The sequence below is a fragment of the Diachasma alloeum genome, unplaced genomic scaffold, assembly GCF_001412515.2.
Source record: "Diachasma alloeum isolate Michigan unplaced genomic scaffold, Dall2.0 Dall_scaffold_00194, whole genome shotgun sequence".
NCBI classification, from domain to species: domain Eukaryota; kingdom Metazoa; phylum Arthropoda; class Insecta; order Hymenoptera; family Braconidae; genus Diachasma; species Diachasma alloeum.
Genome location: NW_021680359.1, coordinates 1432865 through 1455020, shown reverse-complemented (window position 1 = coordinate 1455020; position 22156 = coordinate 1432865). Strand labels below are relative to the sequence as shown.

The window sequence follows — 22156 nt, the reverse complement described above, 5'->3', positions numbered from 1 at the left end:
CAGGTGGGCGACCTTTGTGAAAATTCTCTCTACACATCTGAAGAGGTCATGTACAAAGGCAACACACACCACTAGACCCCCTCACATTTTTGCATATTATTTACTTTCGTATTTCCGCCCACTGAATTGTACAATGTCATCGCACTACATCGGCCGTCTTATGTTGTAATATTCCACCAAAGGAAAAGTTCCCGAGTGCCAGCTTGATAAAGAGAAATATCGGTCATGAATTTCAATTCCACGATTTTCCAGTTTTTTATTCATTTTTATTACTTTTTATTTATGAAATTCCAGTGTTGGACGATGGGAAGAGTCGATTGGTCTCGAAAAACGGGGTCTCGTGTGTTGCCTCGTCTTCGCCTCGACCTCGAAACACACAAAATATATACGACCGACTCTTCCTCACGTGCTGGAGATGTATAAAAAGGGGACGTCAGCGAGACCGTGCGCTTACGAAAAATATATATATGAGAGAAAAAAGGACGAATTAATTTAGCAATTCTTTCGCTTAATTTTTTGCACACTGTAGAAAGTTTATTTTCCGGTGCGCGATAATCTCAATCGATTTCTGATCGAGCGCCAGGGGCGAATCGCTTTTTTCATTGGAATGTACGATGAGTACTGAGATAAAGTAGCGTGACAAGCCTGGGGACGCGATGGTATGGGGTTCAAGATCCTTCCGAGATCTTGGGAACCTCGTTGGCTGGTAGCTAGCGCTCGCCAGAGGCCATGGGTTCACGTGTTCCTCTGATCTATCCTCAATCCCTCCTGATTACTGTAAAATTACCTTTGCAAAAAAACGGAAAAAAATTATAGGACTCTAGTCAATCAGGTATTCCCCTTGTTTTTAAGGATATTCAAGTTCCTCTACCGGTTAGTGTACACCTCAGACTACACTGAGAGAAAAACAAACACGTTGTCAAACAAGTCTTGTTTGGGCCAACAGAATCGCTAGTTGAAAATTGCCAAAAAAGAATTTGGTTCGAATTTTGTTTCGCAAAATACGTATGGGAGTATCGAATACCGAAGGAGTAGTACTAGAAATGACATTCCTTGCATGTCCAGAAAATGCATTTTTTTTAAACTACTAAATGTATTTTTGCGACAAAAATTTTTTATTCCGGCGCACTCTCTGCATGTTTGGCGCAAAAAATGCTTTTTTGCTCATCTTCAAAAAACTATTTTCTTGGCACAAGTAAGACTTGCTTGAGAAGTTTGTCGTTTTTCTCTCTAAATTGGGTGGTGCCCCAGATGGTATGACTGTTGTGGTCTTTTACCTACCCGTCCCAGTACCTACGCGGTACCCCAGCCTAATTCCCTACCCGCACTTGCCTCTAAGCTAACTTATATGTAACTCCACATAACTAACTCCACATGCACTGGGTTCGTTTTCCGGCGATGAAAAAATCTTTCATCACCGGGACTCGAACCTGCGCTACTGGGACGCTTTGGTTTATAGGGCTAGCACGCTGACGACGAGCCCAAAGACGTCCTCCCGTTTTTCTCTCTATGCAGAGATTCAGAGATTTTCCATCATCAAATTTGTTAATTATATTGGATGAGAAAAATTTGGAGGAATTGATAGATATTCAGAATCATTCAAATAACATTTTGCAAAAAAATTGTGACTTCTGAGAATATTTCCTACTCATAAATAAGTAATTGGAAAATTTTTATTCTTTTGAACCCTTATTTTTCAAAATACAATCCATCCTCACGACATTTAGAAGGTGGACAAATTTATTACGACTTCCAAAAAATAATTTTTACACGGAGAGAAATATTCAATAAAAATTACGTATCTTTTCCGTAATTTCGGAGCGAAAAGTGGCTGTAAGAAATTTGACGGAACTGTAACGGAATTTTTACAGGGCATTCCGAAATTTTTACCTAAATTTCCTGTGAAAAATTACGATACTGTGACTTAAATTTTCTGAGTCGATTCCGTAATCGGTGAGCGAATTGTGAGTTCCGTAATTTTTACTGAACATTTCTCTCTGTGTATGTCATACGGTGGCAAAAGTATTATCTGGCGAATGTGATTATAATCCTCGCCTTCGGCTCGGATTATAAAGCCACATTTGCCAGATACTACTTTTATCGCCTGATGACATAATCTACTATTAGAATAGGAGATTGATTGTCGATGAAAGAAAGTATTATTGTGGTACTAGTGCGTAAAGTTTCACTTTTTCACACATGTGTAACACATCCTATTTTTTGTGGTATCTGCCGAGTTCACTATTCGGAACGGTAGTGGGGGTAATGTGACTGTTTTTGTGGGCGAGTGCGTAAAGTACAAGAGCGTGCGTTAGGTGAATTTCGAGTGCGTAAAGCGAGGCTTTAACAAGAGTCTACACGAAACGCGCATCATTCGTTTACGTCACGTTGTTAAGGTAATTCATATATCTATTTTATAGCATTGCCATGCAAACGAAGACGTATGTCGATTGTAGACTCTGCTTTACGTCACGAGAATTCACCTTATGCACGCTCGTGAACTTTACGCACGCCTTGCGGAAAACGACCGCTTTACGCACACTAAATCGTTTCGAAAAATGTTATTCTATAAATCGTACTCCAAAAGTGAAGTTTCCAAGTTTTTTTTCAGTTTTGAAAATGCTTCCTAAAATTTCCAAATGAAAAATTAAATTTAGACCTTCAAAGTTTCAAGAGTAAAACTTCCCGGGCAGGTAGGGTGAAATGAGTTTACAATGACAAATGCAAACAAGTGGGAAATTGCTTTCGTCACAACATAGTCAATATATTTTTGCTAATAAAGTAGCAATTTGCTTCCGAATGAAATTTCTATGATGATGTATCTTTAATTGAATTCAATGATTCATTGAATTCTCATAATATCACGTTCAATCGCTAATTTATTCTCATTTAATTCATCTCTTAAACAACTTATGATGAATTGAACTTTCATCGATAAATTTCGATTGAACGTTACAATGAATGTCAGACATTCCATTTCCTCTAATCCTTGAATTACCCTTCACTCTTTCGATTCATTTAACATTACGTTGACATTCAAAATAAATTTTTTCAACAACAGATGGATGCGATCAATCTCATGATCGAACTCGGTCACGAGGGCATACTGGGAAGAATATTTTAAATCACAATTGGATTCATTTAAAGAGTTATTTTTTCAGTTATCGTCGCAAAATGATTGATCGCATACACACACACATTCGGCACATTAAAGAAGAAAATTTATATAGCGTTCCACATCTTTGTGATGTCATAGGAAGTGGTTTCATGAGACAAGAGAATGGGGTTTTGACCATGAATCTCTTGATACAAGAGATTCTTAGTTTTACCTAATTGAAGTATATTCTGAGAGGAAGATGTGTGCCCTCAGGACCGATTTACTTGATTGGAAACCCTATCACCTCTGTTGAAAATCATGAAAAACAGAATTATCTATAGCGAAAAGTACGAATTCTTCACACAAGAGAATAGAAACTTCATCAGATTGATATTAAATGTAAGCAAGATTACTTTCCGCCAAGAGATTCTTGCCAGCGAGTCTGATCTAATATGGAAAGCATTATGATGCACGCGAAACTTCCTGCTCTTTCCGTCCAATATTTAATACTTTATGCCAAGTTCCCCTATTTTTTTGATCCAAAGTCATGAAAAATTCATTCAGTTAAAACGGCCCGAATGATGTAGTTTCTTGAGCCAAGAACTTGTACTCTACGTGTCAGAGATTTTTTCTATCAGTGTGCTTCTACACGGAGAGAAATATTCAAGAAAAATTACGGAACATTTCACGTAATCCGCAAGCGAGAATCGTTTTCAGTGAATTTCTATAGGAATATAAGAGAATAAATCTGAAACGTTCAGTAAATTTTCGGGTCTGTCACCGAAAAAATACGAAAAAGTCACGTAATTTTTCTGGAAGTTGTAAAATCTAACAGAAACTTCAAGACTTATTATGCCTCAGAACATGAAAATTTTTGGATGTTTAAGAATTTTTACGAAAAGTTCCGGAAAAATTACGGAACGTGTTGTTAAAATCTCCCCCTCACGGTGACTCATGGCTAGCCGTGAGGCGTCGGACGGATGAGTAATTTTTACGGAACAGATCGTAGAATTTACGTGACGATTGACACTTTTTATTGAATTTTACTTCGCTCCCAGATTACGTTTCGAAACGTAATTTTTACATCTTTTTTCTAGTAATTTTTATTGAATATTTCTCTCCGTGCATTCGGAAGCAAAAAGAATTTCAACAAAAAAGCAATAAGTAGGTATTTGATCCTTAATGACAGGCCATTCTCATTGACCGAAACCCCTTATCATCACAGAGTGACTGCTCCGGAATTCCCATTCAATTGAATTCAATTAAAGTATCATTATTGATCCGGGGAAAGTGGAATTGCAATCGGCAAAACGGTATACGCGCAACGAATTATTCACAATCAAAAATTGCCACGGTAATCACTGGTCCCCACCGAGACTCCTGTCCCGTGACAGCATCTCAACCGTAACAATTGTCAGTGCAACCAGAAGGAAACTAATTTGTTACCCCATTTTTCATAAAAAAGTGAAACGCATATTATATTTTCCAACCATTTGAAATTGGATAAGGATCGAATTCATATGAGTTAATAGCCTGTGACACGCAATATCAGCAAATAGTCATTCAGCTAATATCCTTGAGCCTCATTTCAATCTCGACAATCCTCATGTGTCGTTTTACGAGGTCGAAAACCACTGACCACCCATCACCGCATTTTAATGGTTCAGGAATAGACAAAACCAATTAAACTGAAACATCCCGTCATTCTGGAAATTTCTCTCAAGCATCGAATGGAATTGCCTACCATAAATTTCAATATTAATTGAGACATTAGAGTTGTAGAGTTGTTTTGCCACTCTAGTCGTTGAGTGAATGGAGAAAAGTTTATAGTTTTCAGAAGAAAAATTGAGTTCATGCTTGAGAATTTTTATTCAATATATTATGAAGTATGGTCATGGTTTTTTTATTTCTTGAATTTATTGGGACCGTGGTCTCTTACTTGATTGGTCTTTCTTCATTTTTGACACTTTTTATTGATATTTGATTATCATAAACGCCATGGAAGATGATAATTTTCATATTCAGTATGGAATCGTTCGTTCCTATGTATTACTTTAAGACTTTAATGTTTCTCGCAAGGTTCGATACAAAACGTTTTGTATTAAAAATTGATTTTTCTTTCGTTTTCACCACTAATTATTGACATTTGATTGCACTGTCAAATAATTCAGTACCGAAACGGTCAAACGGTTCAAGTCGATTTTGACTATTGGCCAATTTTCAATGAATATTCCGAAATCTAAGGGAGATGGCTAAAATTTTATCGTAATCTTTTTTGTAGCCCTTAATTCGCTCTACGAAAAGGGCCATTAAGAAAATTTCGTTATTTCCCTCAGATTCGGAGATATTCCCTGAAAACTCAGCTAAGGACTAAAGGTGAAAATTCACGATTCGATGAAAAAATCAATGAAATTGTAAATTTTAATATAAAAAATCAATTTTTCCGCATTTTTCAAAAGAATTTCTTTAGTTTCTGCGAGTCTATTTATTCTATGGAAATGAACGAAAATGATAGAAATTCAGATCACAGTATTCGTTAACTAATCAAAATGAAAAATTAATGTTTTTTTTTTCTATTACACAGTTTTTTCAATTCATGTTCACGCACGAAAAAATTTAATAGACAAACCTATCGAATTCGTTAGAAAATTCTATTGAATTTCTATTAAACTTCCTATTAGTTTTTGGCTGATTCTATTGACATGTTCAATAAAAAACATTCAATAGAAAAAGTCAACAGAATTCGATTTTTCTATATAACTTATTATTTTCATATATTTTCTATAGAATTTTCTCGACTCAAATTTTCTAATTTTTTTTCATTCTATTTTTCTTTTCTTCTCATCAAGAAAATCAAACGAAAAGATTTAGAAAATTTAAGCCGAGGGAATACTATAGAAACAATCTCAATAGAATAAGTTACATAGAAATATTGAATTCTATTGACTTTTTCTACTGAATATTTTCCATTGAACATTTCAATAGAATCGGCCAAAAACTAATAGAACAGTTCAATAGAAATTCAATAGAATTTTCTAACGAATTCAATAGGTTTTTTTATTAAATTTTGTCGTCCGTGTTTTCATTGTAAAATCAAGTAAGCTCAGGAATTCTTATTTTCTTGCTACTTGGAGATTTGATATTCAATTGAATTGCCAGTGAAATTTGGAGTTTCATCGCTCCCTCCCCCTTCTCCTCATCAAATTCATATCATTCTGTGGAAATATTACTCAGCTGTCCACGAAATTTCAATTTCTGTCCAACAATGTATCGCAGAGTTACTCAAAGGTCGATGATGTTCATCTTCAACATCAAATTGTTAGTTTTTCCGTATTTTATTTAGGATTCAATGTTTCCTACAACACCAGACACCGGAAGTACTGCAATTCATTAAAAGTGAATAAACAAAATATTCAATTGAATAGGAATTGCGAAATGTGATAGCGATTACTATGCACCACAATGAAACCCATTAGTTTTAATCTTCACAACAGAGTTGTGACCATACTTCCTTAATGGACGTAACGGTCTCCAAGATGCATCAATTTTTCATTGAAATGTAAATCGTAAAGAGTTCCATCTGAACCAATTTCGTTTCTTCAGACACTGAATGGATTTCCCGAGAGAATTGTTGGGGCATGTAAACACAACAGTCCTCATTCCCGACCTTGAAAGCAATCTAAATCAAAATAAAGCATTACATATTCATGGGCGGGCGGGGAATGAATAGTGTAAAGAATGCAACAAGTGGATGAATTGAATTGAATTTGAATCATGGGTCGTAGTGCACCAGGGCAAGAGAGGTATAGAGCAGTGCACGCAAAGTCCCACAGTTTTTCCCGTTATATCCGAGTTACCTCGTCATGTTGTGAATCTAACGGGTGTCACTTAATTCATCCGGCCAACTTGCTGAATAAAAAAGTAACTCAAACACAAGGTGATGAGAGAGACTCATTTGCCTCACGACAAACGCAAATGTTTGGTAATGAAAATTCACGGAATCCATTTGAGCAGTTACGGAGACATCACCGAGTGAAATGGTGTGGATCCCCCCTTGCTATTGCTCCTCTGTAATTTTCATCTTCCCCATCGTTCTAGTGGAACGACAATCATCGCAATGTTCATGCGGGCCGAAGGTTTCCTCAGTTAAAAATCCATTGGCAGCGCTTTCACCAGTTGTTCTCTCTCTCTTTCTGTCTCTCTCTGCAAACTGCTGGCGATGACGACGAATGTGACGCAAGCTAAATAATAAAAAAACGGATTATTAACATGATTATGGGGCTGGAGTTTCGCTGAAAAATACGATCGATGATGAACAATGGTGAATTTTTGGCCACGCCTTGAACTAGTATGCGCTAGGATGATGTCAGGAAATATATTCTCGTAAATTTCGTAATTACTCTGGTAATTAGGAGAGAACAAGAGGAGACTCGCGGTAATTACAAATGGTCTTCTCACGAGAGAAGTGAAAAACTAGCCAATCAAGGATATTGTTATTAGTTCGGTAGCAAAATGGGTAGGAAGATGAGTGAACTTCACTTGAAGATGAGTTTTTAATGAAGCTCTTCAAAACTTCTTAGAAAATATAAGGTCAACAGTCTTTGTCATTGCTATCCACAATTTTGAATAGCTCAAGCAAAAGTTGTTCTCTGGGTGCAGGACATGGATAATTTTCTTGGAACTTTTTCTGATCTATACGAAAATTTTTTAGTACATGCGTTGAAAAGTTATTTTTTCTTTGAGTAGTTGACATTGAAAATACAGAGCAGTTAATATTCTGAATTGATTTAAAAAATACTTATTCGACTCAATGGGTGCGCAGGTATGAGAGATGAAAAACTTTTCAGTTGACAGAAACCGTTTTTAGAGTATCCCAAAAAGTAGTGACACAAAATCGGTTTTCGTCATGATCACAAAGAAGAAAAGTTTCTAGTTTCTAAAACCAAGTTAATGATTTTAAGAAACATGGTTTTAGAAGTAATTGTACTGAGAAAAAAATTGTGACTGCTTCATTTCAGAGGAAAAATCCCGAAAATTCATCACCAAAAACCTATTTGGTTTAAGGATAATCCAAGTATCTTTTACTGTTTGGTACAGATCACGCTCTAGACTCAACCATTTGCAATCATCAAATTTGTCAATCAAATTGTATGAGAATAAATTTGAAAGTAATTGTGAATATTTAGCATCATTTAAATAAGATTTTGTACAGAATTTTTTTTTCCAACATTCGTTGTTTACAAATAAATCATTGAAATTGTTTAAACTTTCGGAAACATTACTTTTTCAGGCATGAAATCGATTTCTGGTAAAATTCTGAGTATGAATAAATTTATTACGATTCCGAACAAATGATTGTTACAATGGAAAATTAATTGTTTATAAATTATTGATTGAAAAATTGCATTTTTTAATTATTTCATTTTCCTCCAAAAGTAAACTTTCTAATTTTTTTCAGATTTTTGAAATGTTTTCCAATGGTTTAATATCGAGATATCCTTAAGTGAAAAAAGTTCTTGAATTAAAAACCATTGGATTCTTAAATAATTCTGGAATAATTGAATATTAATTCAATTTGTGCATTTTTACATTATTATATATTTTTTTGTATGAACTCGAACCTCACCTGTCACAGGGCGTCAACCCCTAAGTGACAGGCAAATAAATAATATTAATTAAATATCGTTTGAGGCAAGGTCTCAGGTGATATACGAATAATAAAGGATTTATAAACATGAGTACATTTATGTTGGAACAGGCAAAATCATCAGTTCAAGAACACCAAAGTTCTTATTTTAAGAACCCAAAAGTTCTGCATTTCAAAACGAAGATTCCCTTAGAATAAGAGAAAATGTGTCGCGGTGAAATCTCAAAGTCTTCCTAGGAGCAGGGGACGTATCGAGCGACTTTTGATATATGATGTCTCGTGTTAAGAAGTAGGAAAAGCGATTAGTACAATCGATTTTGCTCCGTGAATCAACGAAAAACAAAGTTTTTCATTTTTAGCTGTAAAATCTTCCAGGTGCTCCAGTGTTCATCGGATTGAAATGTTTTTTTTTTTCAAAATGTTCGTTACACTCCAAAGAGCAAAGGTATGCATCCGTTTTCTGACGCATTGAATAGAGCATGGAAAAATTAAAGAAATTTTTTTTTTCGATTATTACTTTCGTATTGATTCATTAATTTTTCGTTTCGTTCCAATTGATGACCCGTTCAATGGATCGTAAAATGGACGCATACCTTTCTTCTTTGGTGACTAACGAACATTTTGAAAAAAATGTTAATCGGATGAAAACTGAGACACTCGGAATATTTTAAAGGTAAAAATGAAAAACGTTCATTTTCGTTGATTCATGGGGCAAAATCGAGTATAGTCATAATTTTTCCAACTTTCTAACAGATTTCATGATATATCAAAATTCACTCAATAAGTTCCTAGCCCCAACAACAACGTTCAAAGTTCATCGCGGTTTTTCCTTAACCCTAGATTGGTCACCCTAAGACGGAAACCCCGCCGTGCATCGATTTTCTTTAATTAAAATTGATTGACCGGAAAATTAAAAAAAAAATTGACTTCGTTAATTGAAGTGTCTAAAGAATTATAGTAGTTTTTTAGAACAACATATTTCTCGAAATTCCTAAAGAAAACGAATCATTTCGAACAGATGAATTATTTTTTCTCATACTAAGGTACTTCCTCAGTGAGTTATACTTGATTAAAACTTCGCAATGAACTGAAGACCTAAAATTTGTATCATATGTTGTTGAGGACATGTAAAAACGACTCCCAAAATTTCAAGTATTTTTTCCACGTGAATTTTTGAAATATCCATCGTCAAACATTCAATTTTTGTCTTTTTAAAATTTTTGTCGATGCATATCTCAAAAATTCGCGTGGAAAAAATACTTGAAATTTTGGGAATCGTTTTTACATGTGCTCAACAACATATGATCAAAATTTTAGGTCTTCAGTTCATTGGGAAATTTTCACCAAGTATAACTCACTGAGGAAGTACCTCAAATGAAATTGTCGATCACGCGACGTTGCCGGAAACTCGCTAACCGTGCCCGGGCAGTGTAGAGTGAATTCGGCAACGCTAGAGCCTCAACAACACGGCGGGGAATCCCCGCAGAGGTGACCAGAGTCGCAGGGTCGCGTTCGGTGACCAGAGTAGGGTTAAGGGGAGACTACTATGAGTTTTAAAAGTCGTGGGTTATTGGAGTGAGATTTTTCATACGTTGAAGATCGACTATATGAATCTGAAAATGAATAATTAGTGTAAAAAAAAATTTTGTTCATTGTTCGTTTGCCCAAAAACGCTTAAAATGCTAAAAACAGTCCAGGGCCTCCAATTTTTGAGCTCCAAAAGATTTTTTTTTTCAAAATTTTCGGAAAAATGTGTGGAACAACTATTACGAGCCAGTTTTTTGGAATTCGACTCCTACATAGCTGATCTCGGTTTTTTTTCATATAAAAAAATTCACGATTTGTGTAAAAAAAATACAAAAAAGCAAATTTAGCCATGTAACAGGTGAATTTTTAAAAAATAGCTCGTAACTGTTATTCCACATATTTTTCCGAAAATTAAAAAAAAAAAATACTTCGTAGCTCAAAAACTGGAGGCCCTGGACTGTTTTTGGCATTTTAAGCGTTTTGGAGCAAACGAACAATAAAAAAAATTTTTTTTGCACTAATTATTTGTTTTCAGATCTATATAATCGATCTTCAACGTATGAAAAGTCTCACTCCAATGACCCACGGCTTATAAAACTCACAATAGTCTCCCCTTAAGGAAAGACAGGACCCCTGCGTTTATATGAATCTTTACAATTGCGTTTTCTCCTGTAATTATTTTTTTTTATTCATTCAACTACTTTATTGACTCAACAATGCGATAATCGAGTTGATAAAGTAATGTCATAGATAGAAATTAATAATTGTAGGAGAAAACACAATTCTAAGATTTGATGTAGACAAAGGGGTTCCGTCACCCCTTAAAACAAATGGAAATGTCGCTTACTTTCAGGATATTTTACACGCTAGATTTCAGCGCCACAGAGTTTTGAATAAACAATTAAATTTCATCCCTGTCTTTCCGTTGACATGAATGCCATCTTCAATTTCGTCCTCGTCAAGTTCCGAAACAAGAATTACCCTGCAATTAAGACTATTCATATTATCCTCAAATTAAGAATGTTTTTCTTCCACGACGTGCGTTAATTGGAGGGAGGTGTTAATTTGAATGGAATCCTCGTGTCGTCATGTTTTAAATACCTCTGAGGTATTATCGGGGTCAGGCCGCAGGAACTCGGTGCGTGGGTACCACCAGCTACACACTTCTAATACGCAATGAAACAACGCATTGCGCAATTTATTTATCCACGAAAAAAAATTCCACCGCTCAATTTGGCAAACAATGTACACTCATGCATGGTTCGTTAGGCATAATTAATTCACCCATTGAATTTATCATGTGAATTTTAATTTTATTGATGAATTTTCTTTTGTTTTCATTTTAAGGATGTGATGAGTGAGTATGAGCGCATCAAGCGTTCGTGCTTGAAACGAGGTGAACTGTGGGAGGATCCGGAATTCCCGGCAACACAGGCTTCCGTTTTTTATCATCAGACGCCGCCCTTTCAGTTTCAGTGGAAGAGACCAAAGGTAAGAGTTTCTAATAATACCACTAAAAGTAAACGAATAAACGTGAAAAAGAAAATTGTCGATGGGATGTTAAACTTGCTTACTTTTGTTTGTGGGCAAAAACTATGCAATAATGGGNGGGGGGGGGGGGGGGGGAAGCTGAGACAATGGAGTCGAACCGCGTAACAGGAGCCCCCGGGTTGTATGTAGTCTGCAGATAGGTAATATTCCTGGTAACCGAGGAGTTTAAACAGCAAGGTCGTTTTGCTGCATCGTTGCTCTCCCGCTCGACTCTACTATAGACATAAACTGAATACAATTACCCAGATTTTAATCTTGAAGCTTAAAAAAAATATGTAAATGTGAATGGGACATGTACAGGGGGAATGGCGATGTGTGCGAGGAGGCCGGAAGTAACGCACTGAATGTATGACTGACGTAGGCACAGCGGAAGTCGTGACTGAAGAGTTATTGAGTCCCTGATGCGAATTGAAATTAATTGACAATGATCTTATCAATGGGTTTTATTGCCTTTTCCAGGAGCTATGCAACCGACCAATATTCGTCAGTGATACTCCAACACAATTCGATGTGATTCCAGGGAAAATGGGTGAGTGTTTTTGTTATTTTTTAAAATTTAGTAGGGGAGTGGTGGAGGGCATCCGTCAACATTGTGTCTCTCTTCTTCAGTTGTGTAATAGGGAACTTGCGTGATGTTTTTTTCAATTTTATAATCTCAAGTTTGGCACCTGAATAATTCAGTAGCGAAGTGGTAAAAGGAGATAATTGGTTTAAAAGAAAATAAAAAATTTTGCGTGAATCACAATGAAATATTTATTTTCAAATGGTAACAATAATATTATGAATTTCGAAAAAAATGCACTCATCCTCTTTTACCACTTCGCTACTGAATTCATTTTTCATTCACAAACGTTCGAAATGTTGTTTATTAATTAATAATTAGTTGTGATGATTTTATTTTTTGAATTCAAAATTCAGTTCAACACAGAAACAATGGGATTAATACATGAAAATTAATGTTATGAAAAAAATACTTTGAATAATATTAATAAGCTTCAGCAACAATAAAAATGCGAAAATGAACATAAAGAGTCTCAACCCATTATTAATATCGATTATGACCAAATCACGACAAATTTCAAAAAATTCATAAATATAAAATGCGTAATAGTGCACGAAATATTTATGAATATATTTGAAAGATAATATTAAAACTAAATTCGATATTCTTTAAAATCAAGACCAATATGTAGGAATATCCGGGGAAACAAATGAATTAATCAATTGAAGATAAATTACTGGTATCATGAAAGTGGCTGTAGTGGTCACGCGGGGAGTGTGTGGCTCCGGCGGTCATCCAGGCTAAGCAGTGTTCAGTCTGCCCAGTACTTGGATGGGTGTCCGCTTAGGCACACCTAACCGCGTGGGACTACAGTCGCTAGGCACGAATATGGAGAACCACTGTGCCCATTGAGTCAGTGTGACCAATGGACACAGTGGAATCTCTGCATTATCGGCCGGCTGTACGACTGGGGTTTTCCATGGTTTCCCTTGCAATCCTAGCCCGAATGGGGTACAGTTAAGAGTAAGACGGCCCATGGTAACGCAGAAAAAATCAGAAGAGAGAAGTGGGAGAGGCAAGGCAGACGAATGGGGACCCTATAAAACCATAATGGTAGTAGGAAAGAAATATGAATAAAAAAAAATACTGGTATCATGATTTAGTAATATTTCAATTCAAAGATTTCGAAATAGTACATTTCGATACTAGGGCGTGGAGAACTTTTCTGGCGAATATGAGGTTACAGAACTCGCCTTCGGCTCGTTCGCCCGGGTTCGATTCCCGGCTGGGTGAAGCGGAAATTTTTTCTCTCTAAATTCTAATTCTCTTAGAATTTTTTAATGCCTAAAGGAGGTTAGGCGGTGTATGAGGTGAATTTGAGAGTGAATTTCTGTGGTTCCCGGTAGCTTAGTCGGTAAGAGTGCCCGGCGCGTATCTGGGAGACCCGGGTTCGATTCCCGGCTGGGTGAAGCGGAAATTTTTTCTCTCTAAATTCTAATTCTCTTAGAATTTTTAATGTTCCAGAACGAGCCGAAGGCGAGTTCTGTAATCATATTCGCCAGAAAAAGTTCTTCACTTCCGTGTATCGAATAATATTTTTTGACACGAAGTGCGTGGGCGGTGTTTCACGTACTGAGTGTCAAAAACATTTTTTCACCACGCTGTGCGAAAAAGTAATATTTTAGGCACGCTTCGCGCGAACCAGTTATCGCCGATTGTCTATCGTACTATATATATTCTGAGTATAGAAAAATATGATGCGATACAGCTAGCACTACTATTTTCCTAGTGAAATGATTTTTTGAAAAATGAACAATAGCCTAATGTATAAAAAAATAGAAAATATTTAATATCTTTTTCCGTGATACGCAAAAAATCAGATGTTTATCGTTATTGAAGCAGAGATGTTATCATTATTCCTGTACTTCTCATAACAACCTATTATTTTGTTTTTTGGTTTTCTCGTGAATAAATTTTCTGAAGTGCATTCTATGCATTCTATTTTTTTTATATTTCCATCACTATTTTGGGCGTGATAGGCAAACATTATTTTGCGTTCAATATAAGTTACAACCTTGAAATCCGTTCCCACATTTGTAGTAAAAGATTGTAGTTGTTGAACATCACGGCTTCCATTTAAACCCCATTTGACCCTCAGTTTCTAGATATGTTGCAATGATTTTATTATTTAAACTATGAAGGTCTTATGTTGATTCATAATTTTGAAACCTTGAGGAACATTTTTCAAAATCTTTCACTGGAAAAAAAATAGCCAAAGTATGGTAAGCTACCCAGTAGATGGACACTGCTCTATAGATGGACGAGCTACTTTTGGATAGGAAATTACGCAAAAAAATACTGAAATGTGAATTGTTGCTTTGAATTTTCACTAACTGTTGTGATTCTTAACCCCTGAGTGACGATTTTTTTTCGATCAATTTTTTTTTCAATTGTTAAAAAAATAAACGTCCATTTACTGGGCGGTTTTCTTAGGCGTCCATCTGCTGGGCAGTTTACCCTACTTGGATATCCTTGAATTCCTGTCTGACATAATTCTGAAATTCAGGGATTTTGCCGGGAAACTAGAACCATTTCCCTCTGTGTGGTTTCTTTTAAAAATCCACGGCCACGGAATTAATGAAAAACATGCAAAGCATGTCGTGTCACAATTGTTTTTTTTATATAACGAAACGTCGCGATCTGTTGTCTTTACTCAAATAACGTAAATATATTGATGACGCATGGTTAACACCATAAACATTCGTGGAGCATCACCACCACTGTAGCACAATTGGCCGTAATACCGCGAGGAAACCAGAATTCCAGTCTTATTTATTTTTCCCCATTTATTTACCACTGAAAGCCGAGAATTACGCTTGGTTACGGAATAATGAGGGGATTCAATTAAAATAGCTGAGAGAGTAAACAGCAACTTTTGGCGGCATAAATCCTAATTTTCGCATCACGTGAGGCACAAAGTAATTACGGCCTGCACTAATGCAAGTGGAATTGAGTGAAAAATGTGAGATGCAAGGGGCGAGGTATCTCCGCATGCCGAAGGAAGCATTCCAGTAACTATCGGAGGCCAATAAATCAGTCTCTCTGCATCCCATCCCCGCGTTATTGCTTCCGTAATTCTTTTTTCACCTATCAGATCGCCACTTCAACGTTGAAATAAAATCTAATCCAATACTCCGTAACTAGATATAAAAATATCATTTCATAACTAAGTGAGTTTCCTGCTTTCTATTGCCAACAACTACCGGAAAATATACAATGAAGTGTACATACATTGCATATACATTGAATTGTACATGCGAGAAAAATTAGATCATACGCTAGTGAAAGTGTGATAAGTATATAAAATTTTTTAAAACATTGGAAAAAATGGAAATCTCAGCATTTTCGTTCTGCCTCGGTGGCCATGGAAAACTAAAACTGACCAACTCGTTATTCCCAAGGAATTGCCCTTCTATTTCACCTGAAACAATAAACAATCAGACTAAAGATCAGGGAATAAGAAGGGAAAAAAAATAGAATTGAATTGGTGCTGACTTGAGTGACAGATTCCTACAATTTTCCCAGATAATTGCCACGATTTTCTCACAAGATTTCAGAATTGTTTTTCAGTATTGAGGTCTACCCATTCGATTTTGCGCTCGATGTCTTGCTTAACTCGTTCATAATTCTTTCGCAGACACAACCATCAGTGAAAGTGGAGTGCCCAGAGTCAGTGGCACTTACACATGATTACAAAAATGAAGAATAAGCATTAAAAAAAACACCGATAAACCGGGTATATATCATATTTATCTGGGAAACCATTGAATCGAGATAAGTGGCACAAACTCGTGGACAAATCGACGTTCACTTTCAGTTTTACTCAAGGCTTAGTTATTTATTTATTTATGTTTCTGATTGAGGCTTAATTGACACATTCCAGGTGACAAATGGCTTGTCTCGTGTCTGGGAGTATTGCACCTGAGCAAGGGACTATTTTACCGTGTTGTACCAGCTGATCAGGGATTTGGTAACAGTGGTGAGTCATCTGGAACACCGACATCCGAGTACGCTGGGGTTTTTCGTTTCCGGCTGTGGTGGTGCGGATCCTGGGTCGAGGTCCTCGTTGATGATCGACTTCCCGCTGTACATGGACGGCTTGCCTTTGTGCAGGCGCGTCACAGTGATCAGTTTTGGCCGGCATTACTCGAAAAAGCATATGCAAAGTGAGTTCTACAGTTTTTTTTTTCTATTTTTCGTCCATATGGGGATTTTATGGGAGACGGGATTAAATGCGAGGGAATTCGAAGAAAAATTCAGGAATAAAGGTGTTACATCTTGGATGGATGGATGAAATTCCAAATGATTGACGAAAACTCCTCGCGAGGTAATCCTACAGGAATTTTTGGAGCTGAACATGGGGGTTTATGGAAACATCCGGTTTTCCCACAAAATGCGAGAAAAACCTCAAGCTCATAGGTTTTTATTTAATAGGTTTAAAAATATTGTGTGAATTTGTTGTAATTAATTAATTGATAATAGTTTGTGAAAATTTGTTATTTTTTGTTGCGCTGGTAGACAGCGTGATGCATCATCGAAATCGTCGAATTTTAGTTTTTACTGTAAACAATTTCAAGAACTAAGAAACTGGCATTTTAAATTAGGATATCCAAATGTCTTTTACAGTTCGGTACCTACCACACTATACATTCGAACATTTTGCACAGAATTATAATTTTTTTAAACGTTTGTTGTTTATAAATAAATAATTGAAATTGCTTAAAGTTTCAGAAACTTTATTTTTTTAGGTATGAAATCGATTCCTGGTAAAATTCTGAATATTAATAAATTTGTTACGATTGTGAACAAATGATTTTTATGCTGGAAAATTAATTGTTTATAAATTATTGATAGAAAAGGTTCGTAATTTTTAAAAATTACAGTTTTTAAATTATTTCATCAATTTTCCCCCAACAGTAAACTGTCTAATTTTTTTTCAGCAATTTTAAATGTTTTCAACATCGACATTCAAATTCTGAACAGTAAAATTTAAATAATAAAATCATTAAAAAAATGTGCTGAAATTTAGGGTAAAAAGGGGCTCAAATGAAAGTTCTAATGTCTGACTACAAAAATAGAAATGCATTTCATTAGAAAAAAAATTATCAAAGTACTTGGATATCTTCAAAGGTATCCAAGGATTTTTACAATTTGGTACAGACCACACTATACATTCAACCATTTTCAATCATCAAATTTGTCAATTAAATTGGGTGAAAAAAATTTGAAAAAAAATCCTGAATATTCAGTGTCATTCAGATTACATTTTTCACAGAATTATTATTTTTTAAATACTTATTGTTTATAAATAAATAAATAATTGCAATTGTTGAAACTTTCGAAAACTTCATTTTTTAGGCTTGAAATCGATTTTTGGTGGAAAATTTATCGGTTATAAATTATTCATAAAAAATGCTCGTAATTCTGAAAAGGACAGTTTTTAAATTATTCCATCAATTCCTCCATAAGTAAACTTTCTAATTTTCTTCAACTTTCTAAAATATTTTTGAACAGTTCAATACTAATATTCAAATTTAAATCTGCAAAATTTAAAGAATAAAATCATTGAAACATGTGCTGAAACTTAGGGTGAAAAGGGGCTCAAATGAAAGCTCCGATGTTCCACTACAAAAACAAAAAATCGTTTCCCTAATGAAAAAATAGCCAAAGTACTTGGATATCCTTAAGGAAAACTAGGGCAAAGTGGAACCTTTGATATCCCCTTAAACGCCAGATATCAAGAATAAAAATTGGTCGCAAATTTCCACTTTACCCCACTGTCCCCTAATTCCATTTCCTTCCACTGGACCTCTGCGCTTTCAAGATATTCACAAAAGAATCCACAACTCCTTTTTTACTAGTCTCGTTTTTCACTTCTCTAAAAATTCTCCGCTCTCCGGAGATTGAATATAAATTGGAGAATAAGAAAAAAACAAATTTCAATTGGAAGAAATCCACCAGGGCTTCGAAAGAACAATGCCAGAAGAAAAAGACAGCATTGGAATTTTCCCCCGACGAAGTAGTTGTCAATAAAATGCAAATATCTGCAGCGAAAAAGGTTACGAGAATCCAGATTCCCTTTTTCCAGGAAATTTCTAGGAAGGACTACCAAGAAAGTCCTCCGCTGATCCTCCCAAACCCCTTCATTTCCAAGATATTTCTAAAGTGATCCCCACTGCGCATTTTTTCCTCTCAACAGTACGAATCCCAATGAAAGAAAAAGGGGAGAAAACATTTTAATCAAAAGAAATCCACCGTGCGTTGAACAAAAACAATACAAAGAGTTGAGCCAAGCGAGGAGTCTGCAGAATTTTCCTCTGACGAACCAGTTGTCAATAAAATCCCCCTCTAAAAATAGCAGAATAGTTTATCCACAAGAAAGACATTCCCCCTTGGATTTCTCCACCATAGAAGACCGTAAAACCCGTGCCTCTCTGCTCCCGATAACTGGCTAGAGAGCCTCGACCTCGGAGTATAACCGAGAGGAGTCTCTTGGCGGTGGAAAAAGAGGTAAAGAACCAAAGAAACAAGGATATAGATAGGATAAAAGCCAAGAGAGTCAGCCTTGGAAAACGAGTAACGTCGTACCGTAGAACTTCTTTCGTCCCCCTTCTCATCTCACCTCTCCCCCTCGCCGGCCCCCTCGAGTTTTGCACTCGCGGGGCCCCCCTGGATAGGGGCGACGGCATAATGGCGCTCGCAATCACGACTTTTGATGGAGAGAGGAGGGCGAGAGAGAGAGAGAGAGAAAGAGAGAAAGAGAGATAGTGAGAGGGTGGACTCAGAGTGACTCTGTAACACTCGCTTTCATTTTTATGCCTCCGTCTGTTGCCCAAAAATCGAGAGCCATAAATTATCCTGCAGGGAAGAGGAACATGAAAAATATTGGAATTACCTCAGTCCTCTTCTTATTTCACATTTGTTAGTGCTTACCCGAAGGTATTTCTACTTGTCCTTCCGCCTCGACCGGTCTTTACCACGTTCACCGGGAGTCCAACGATCTCCCAGCAACGAGCTCAACGAGACGTTATATCCTCTTTAACTTCTTCAATCGCTTTTTTTGCTTTCTGTTTATCTTGTCTTGAAAATTCCGATGGATCGGTTTATCCTCATAACCGGTGGTGTTCTCGTCATGTGGAACATGACGTATTCCGAGTCGTTGAATAAAATGACGGAATACGAAGGAAATGTACCGGCAAAGGCGCTTGGAAATTCCTCAGACAGCACTGGAAAAGGTTCGGAGATTCGTATTCGAGAGTTTCGTCCATTTGGATTGAAAGATAAAAAATCAAATTGTCATTGGTACACGTAATTTAATGGGAATTCCTGGGATCGAAAGAAAGTCCCATCAATGACACACAATCCTTCTTTCCGAGTCACTCAGAGCGCATAAAAATCCCGGCCAAGTCCTAAAGAAGATTCTCGTCTAGAAAGCCTCACTTGTAGTGTATATATATAATCCAGTGTGTGTTTTATATGACCAGCGGATTTCCATTAGAGAAAACACCTCAATTTATTTCCTCGAGCGTCACGTTCACGCTGGCTAATCCTCCTGTCCCTTCCGTCTCTCCTCGTTTCCCTCGTGCATAAAATCAAAATAGAGGGGAGGAAAAATGTTTAAAACAAAATTGCCATTCACACAACAAGTCTCGCTTTCACTCGCGTGGAATTGAAAAAAATATCAAGATCGCAGTGTAAACGGCTTATTGAAAGACCTAATCAATGGATGTCTTACGAAATGTCCGCTTCATGAGGATCATTACGCGTTTAAACAATGGCAGGATATTGGTCAAGTTAAAGTGCTCAATTTTCGTAGGTATACACGGAGAATATTATTTGGTTAATTTCAACAACTAGTTGGTGAAATTCACCAACTAGTTGTTGAAGAAATGAATTACCAACTAAGTAATTAAAATTCAAAAACGATTTCTCAACTTATTCCAAGTTTCAATATAAATGGGAATATTTAGAATCAAATAACGCTGACTTTTCGATTAATGGAGAACTTAGATGTATCAAAATGTTCCTGATTTCTATTAATTTTAATGGCATGTTTGTACTGACATTTACATTTTTCATTGATTTTCCCATAAAATTTAGAACTTTTAATAATGAAATTACGTAAAATTTCGGTCAGAAAAAAAATTCCAATGAGTTCACGGGAAGAATATTTTCAGCTATACACGCACGAAAAAATTTAGTAGAAAAATCTAGTGAATTCGTTAGAAAATTCTATTGAAATGTTCAATAGAAAAAGTTAATAGAATTCAATTTTTCTATATAACTTATTCTGTTCAGACTTTCAGGTTTTCTGTAGAATTTCCTCCGCTCAAATTTTTCAAGTTTTTTTCATTCTATTTTTCTTTTCTGCTCATCCAAAAAATCAAACAAAAAAACTCAGAAAATTTGAACCGAAGACATTCTATCGACAATATCTCAATAAAACAAGGTATATAGAAAAATCGAATTCGATTGACTTTTCTATTTAATATTTTCTGTTGAACATTTCAATCGAATCGGTCAAAACAAATATAAAGTTCAATAGAAATCCAATAGAGTTTTCTATCGAATTCGCTAGGGTTTTCTATTAAATTTTTTCATCCGTGTAAATTCAATCAATTTTTCCCACGAGATGAGGGCATATATAGATTTGGAAACAATCCCGCAATCATTTATATCTTGACAGTCGATCAATATCTACTCTAGAAGATATTTTTGCAATAATCTACAATTTCTTATTAAATTTGATCCATCAAATAAATCGACGAAAGTTTATTGAAAATTTAACAAATGGCTGTCGAATGAAATTGAAAAATCTTTTTCTGAATTTTCATTAATTTGTTGTTGAATTTCACCAACAAGCTAATGAAATTAACAGTTAATAGTTAATTCATATTTTCAACAACTAGTTTGTGAAATTCACCAAATAATTTTCTCCGTGTAATAATGTGATAAAAATCCCCGAAGAAAAAGATATCAATAGTCGGATTATCTGGCACGCGCTGTGTTCACACATAAACACACAGGCAGCAATGAAATTTGCGTTTCAAGTACCATCGAGGTTGTACTTTCACTGAGACCATTTTCATGTGTACAGAGTGCTCGGTTCCGATGGATCGGAGGTCAGTGCACCGCGACGACTTTGCAATTTATCGAAAAAAGAGAAATAAATAAAAATGATGAACGCTGAATGGAAAAGAGTACTATATTTTTACGAGCTTACCTCGAGGTAACAGTAAACTAAATTTGATTAATTTCAGTGTGTCGTCTTCCCTGAGAATTTACTCACGGAATTACATACAGAATTTTGCTGGCACTTTCGTGTGAATTGTTACGGTGCACATGATATAGTGATAATAAATGAAAGCATGGGTGGAATCAGCTTTAGGTGTTGAATTAATTTCCCTTGTAAACTCTTCCTCGTAGTTTTCGTACACTGGGGGACTGATGTTTTATGACTCGGGTGCAAGGATGCGTATGAACGTTATGTGACGTCGATTTTTTGCTTCCAAATTTAAGTTTTGCATTTTTTGAGTTAGATCGACCCACACGGAGAAAAAAAATCCAGAACAATTACTGTGGTAGCATGGTAAAATAAATTCATTTGGACGGACCCGGAAAAATTCCCGTGCCAGTCCCGGAATTTCGGCCGTCCACTACAGAATTTTTCCTCGGATTTACAGTGAAAAATTCTTGTACAGAAAATTTTCCGCTGCTGCCACAGTAATTTTTCCGGATCCATCCAAATAAACCCATTTTACCGTGCTGGCAC

General features: G+C 36.0%; 1 protein-coding gene across 1 annotated transcript in view; it reads left to right on the top strand.

The window, feature by feature from the left end:
- The window catches only part of LOC107048486 (calpain-C), a 33889-nt gene that overhangs the window by 2895 nt on the left and 8838 nt on the right, over positions 1 to 22156 (top strand). Inside the window, exons 2-4 of the mRNA XM_015271661.2 lie at positions 11619 to 11762; positions 12282 to 12351; positions 16268 to 16550. Of these exons, the coding sequence (XP_015127147.1) occupies positions 11619 to 11762; positions 12282 to 12351; positions 16268 to 16550 (497 nt within the window). The remainder of the gene's footprint in view (positions 1 to 11618; positions 11763 to 12281; positions 12352 to 16267; positions 16551 to 22156) is intronic.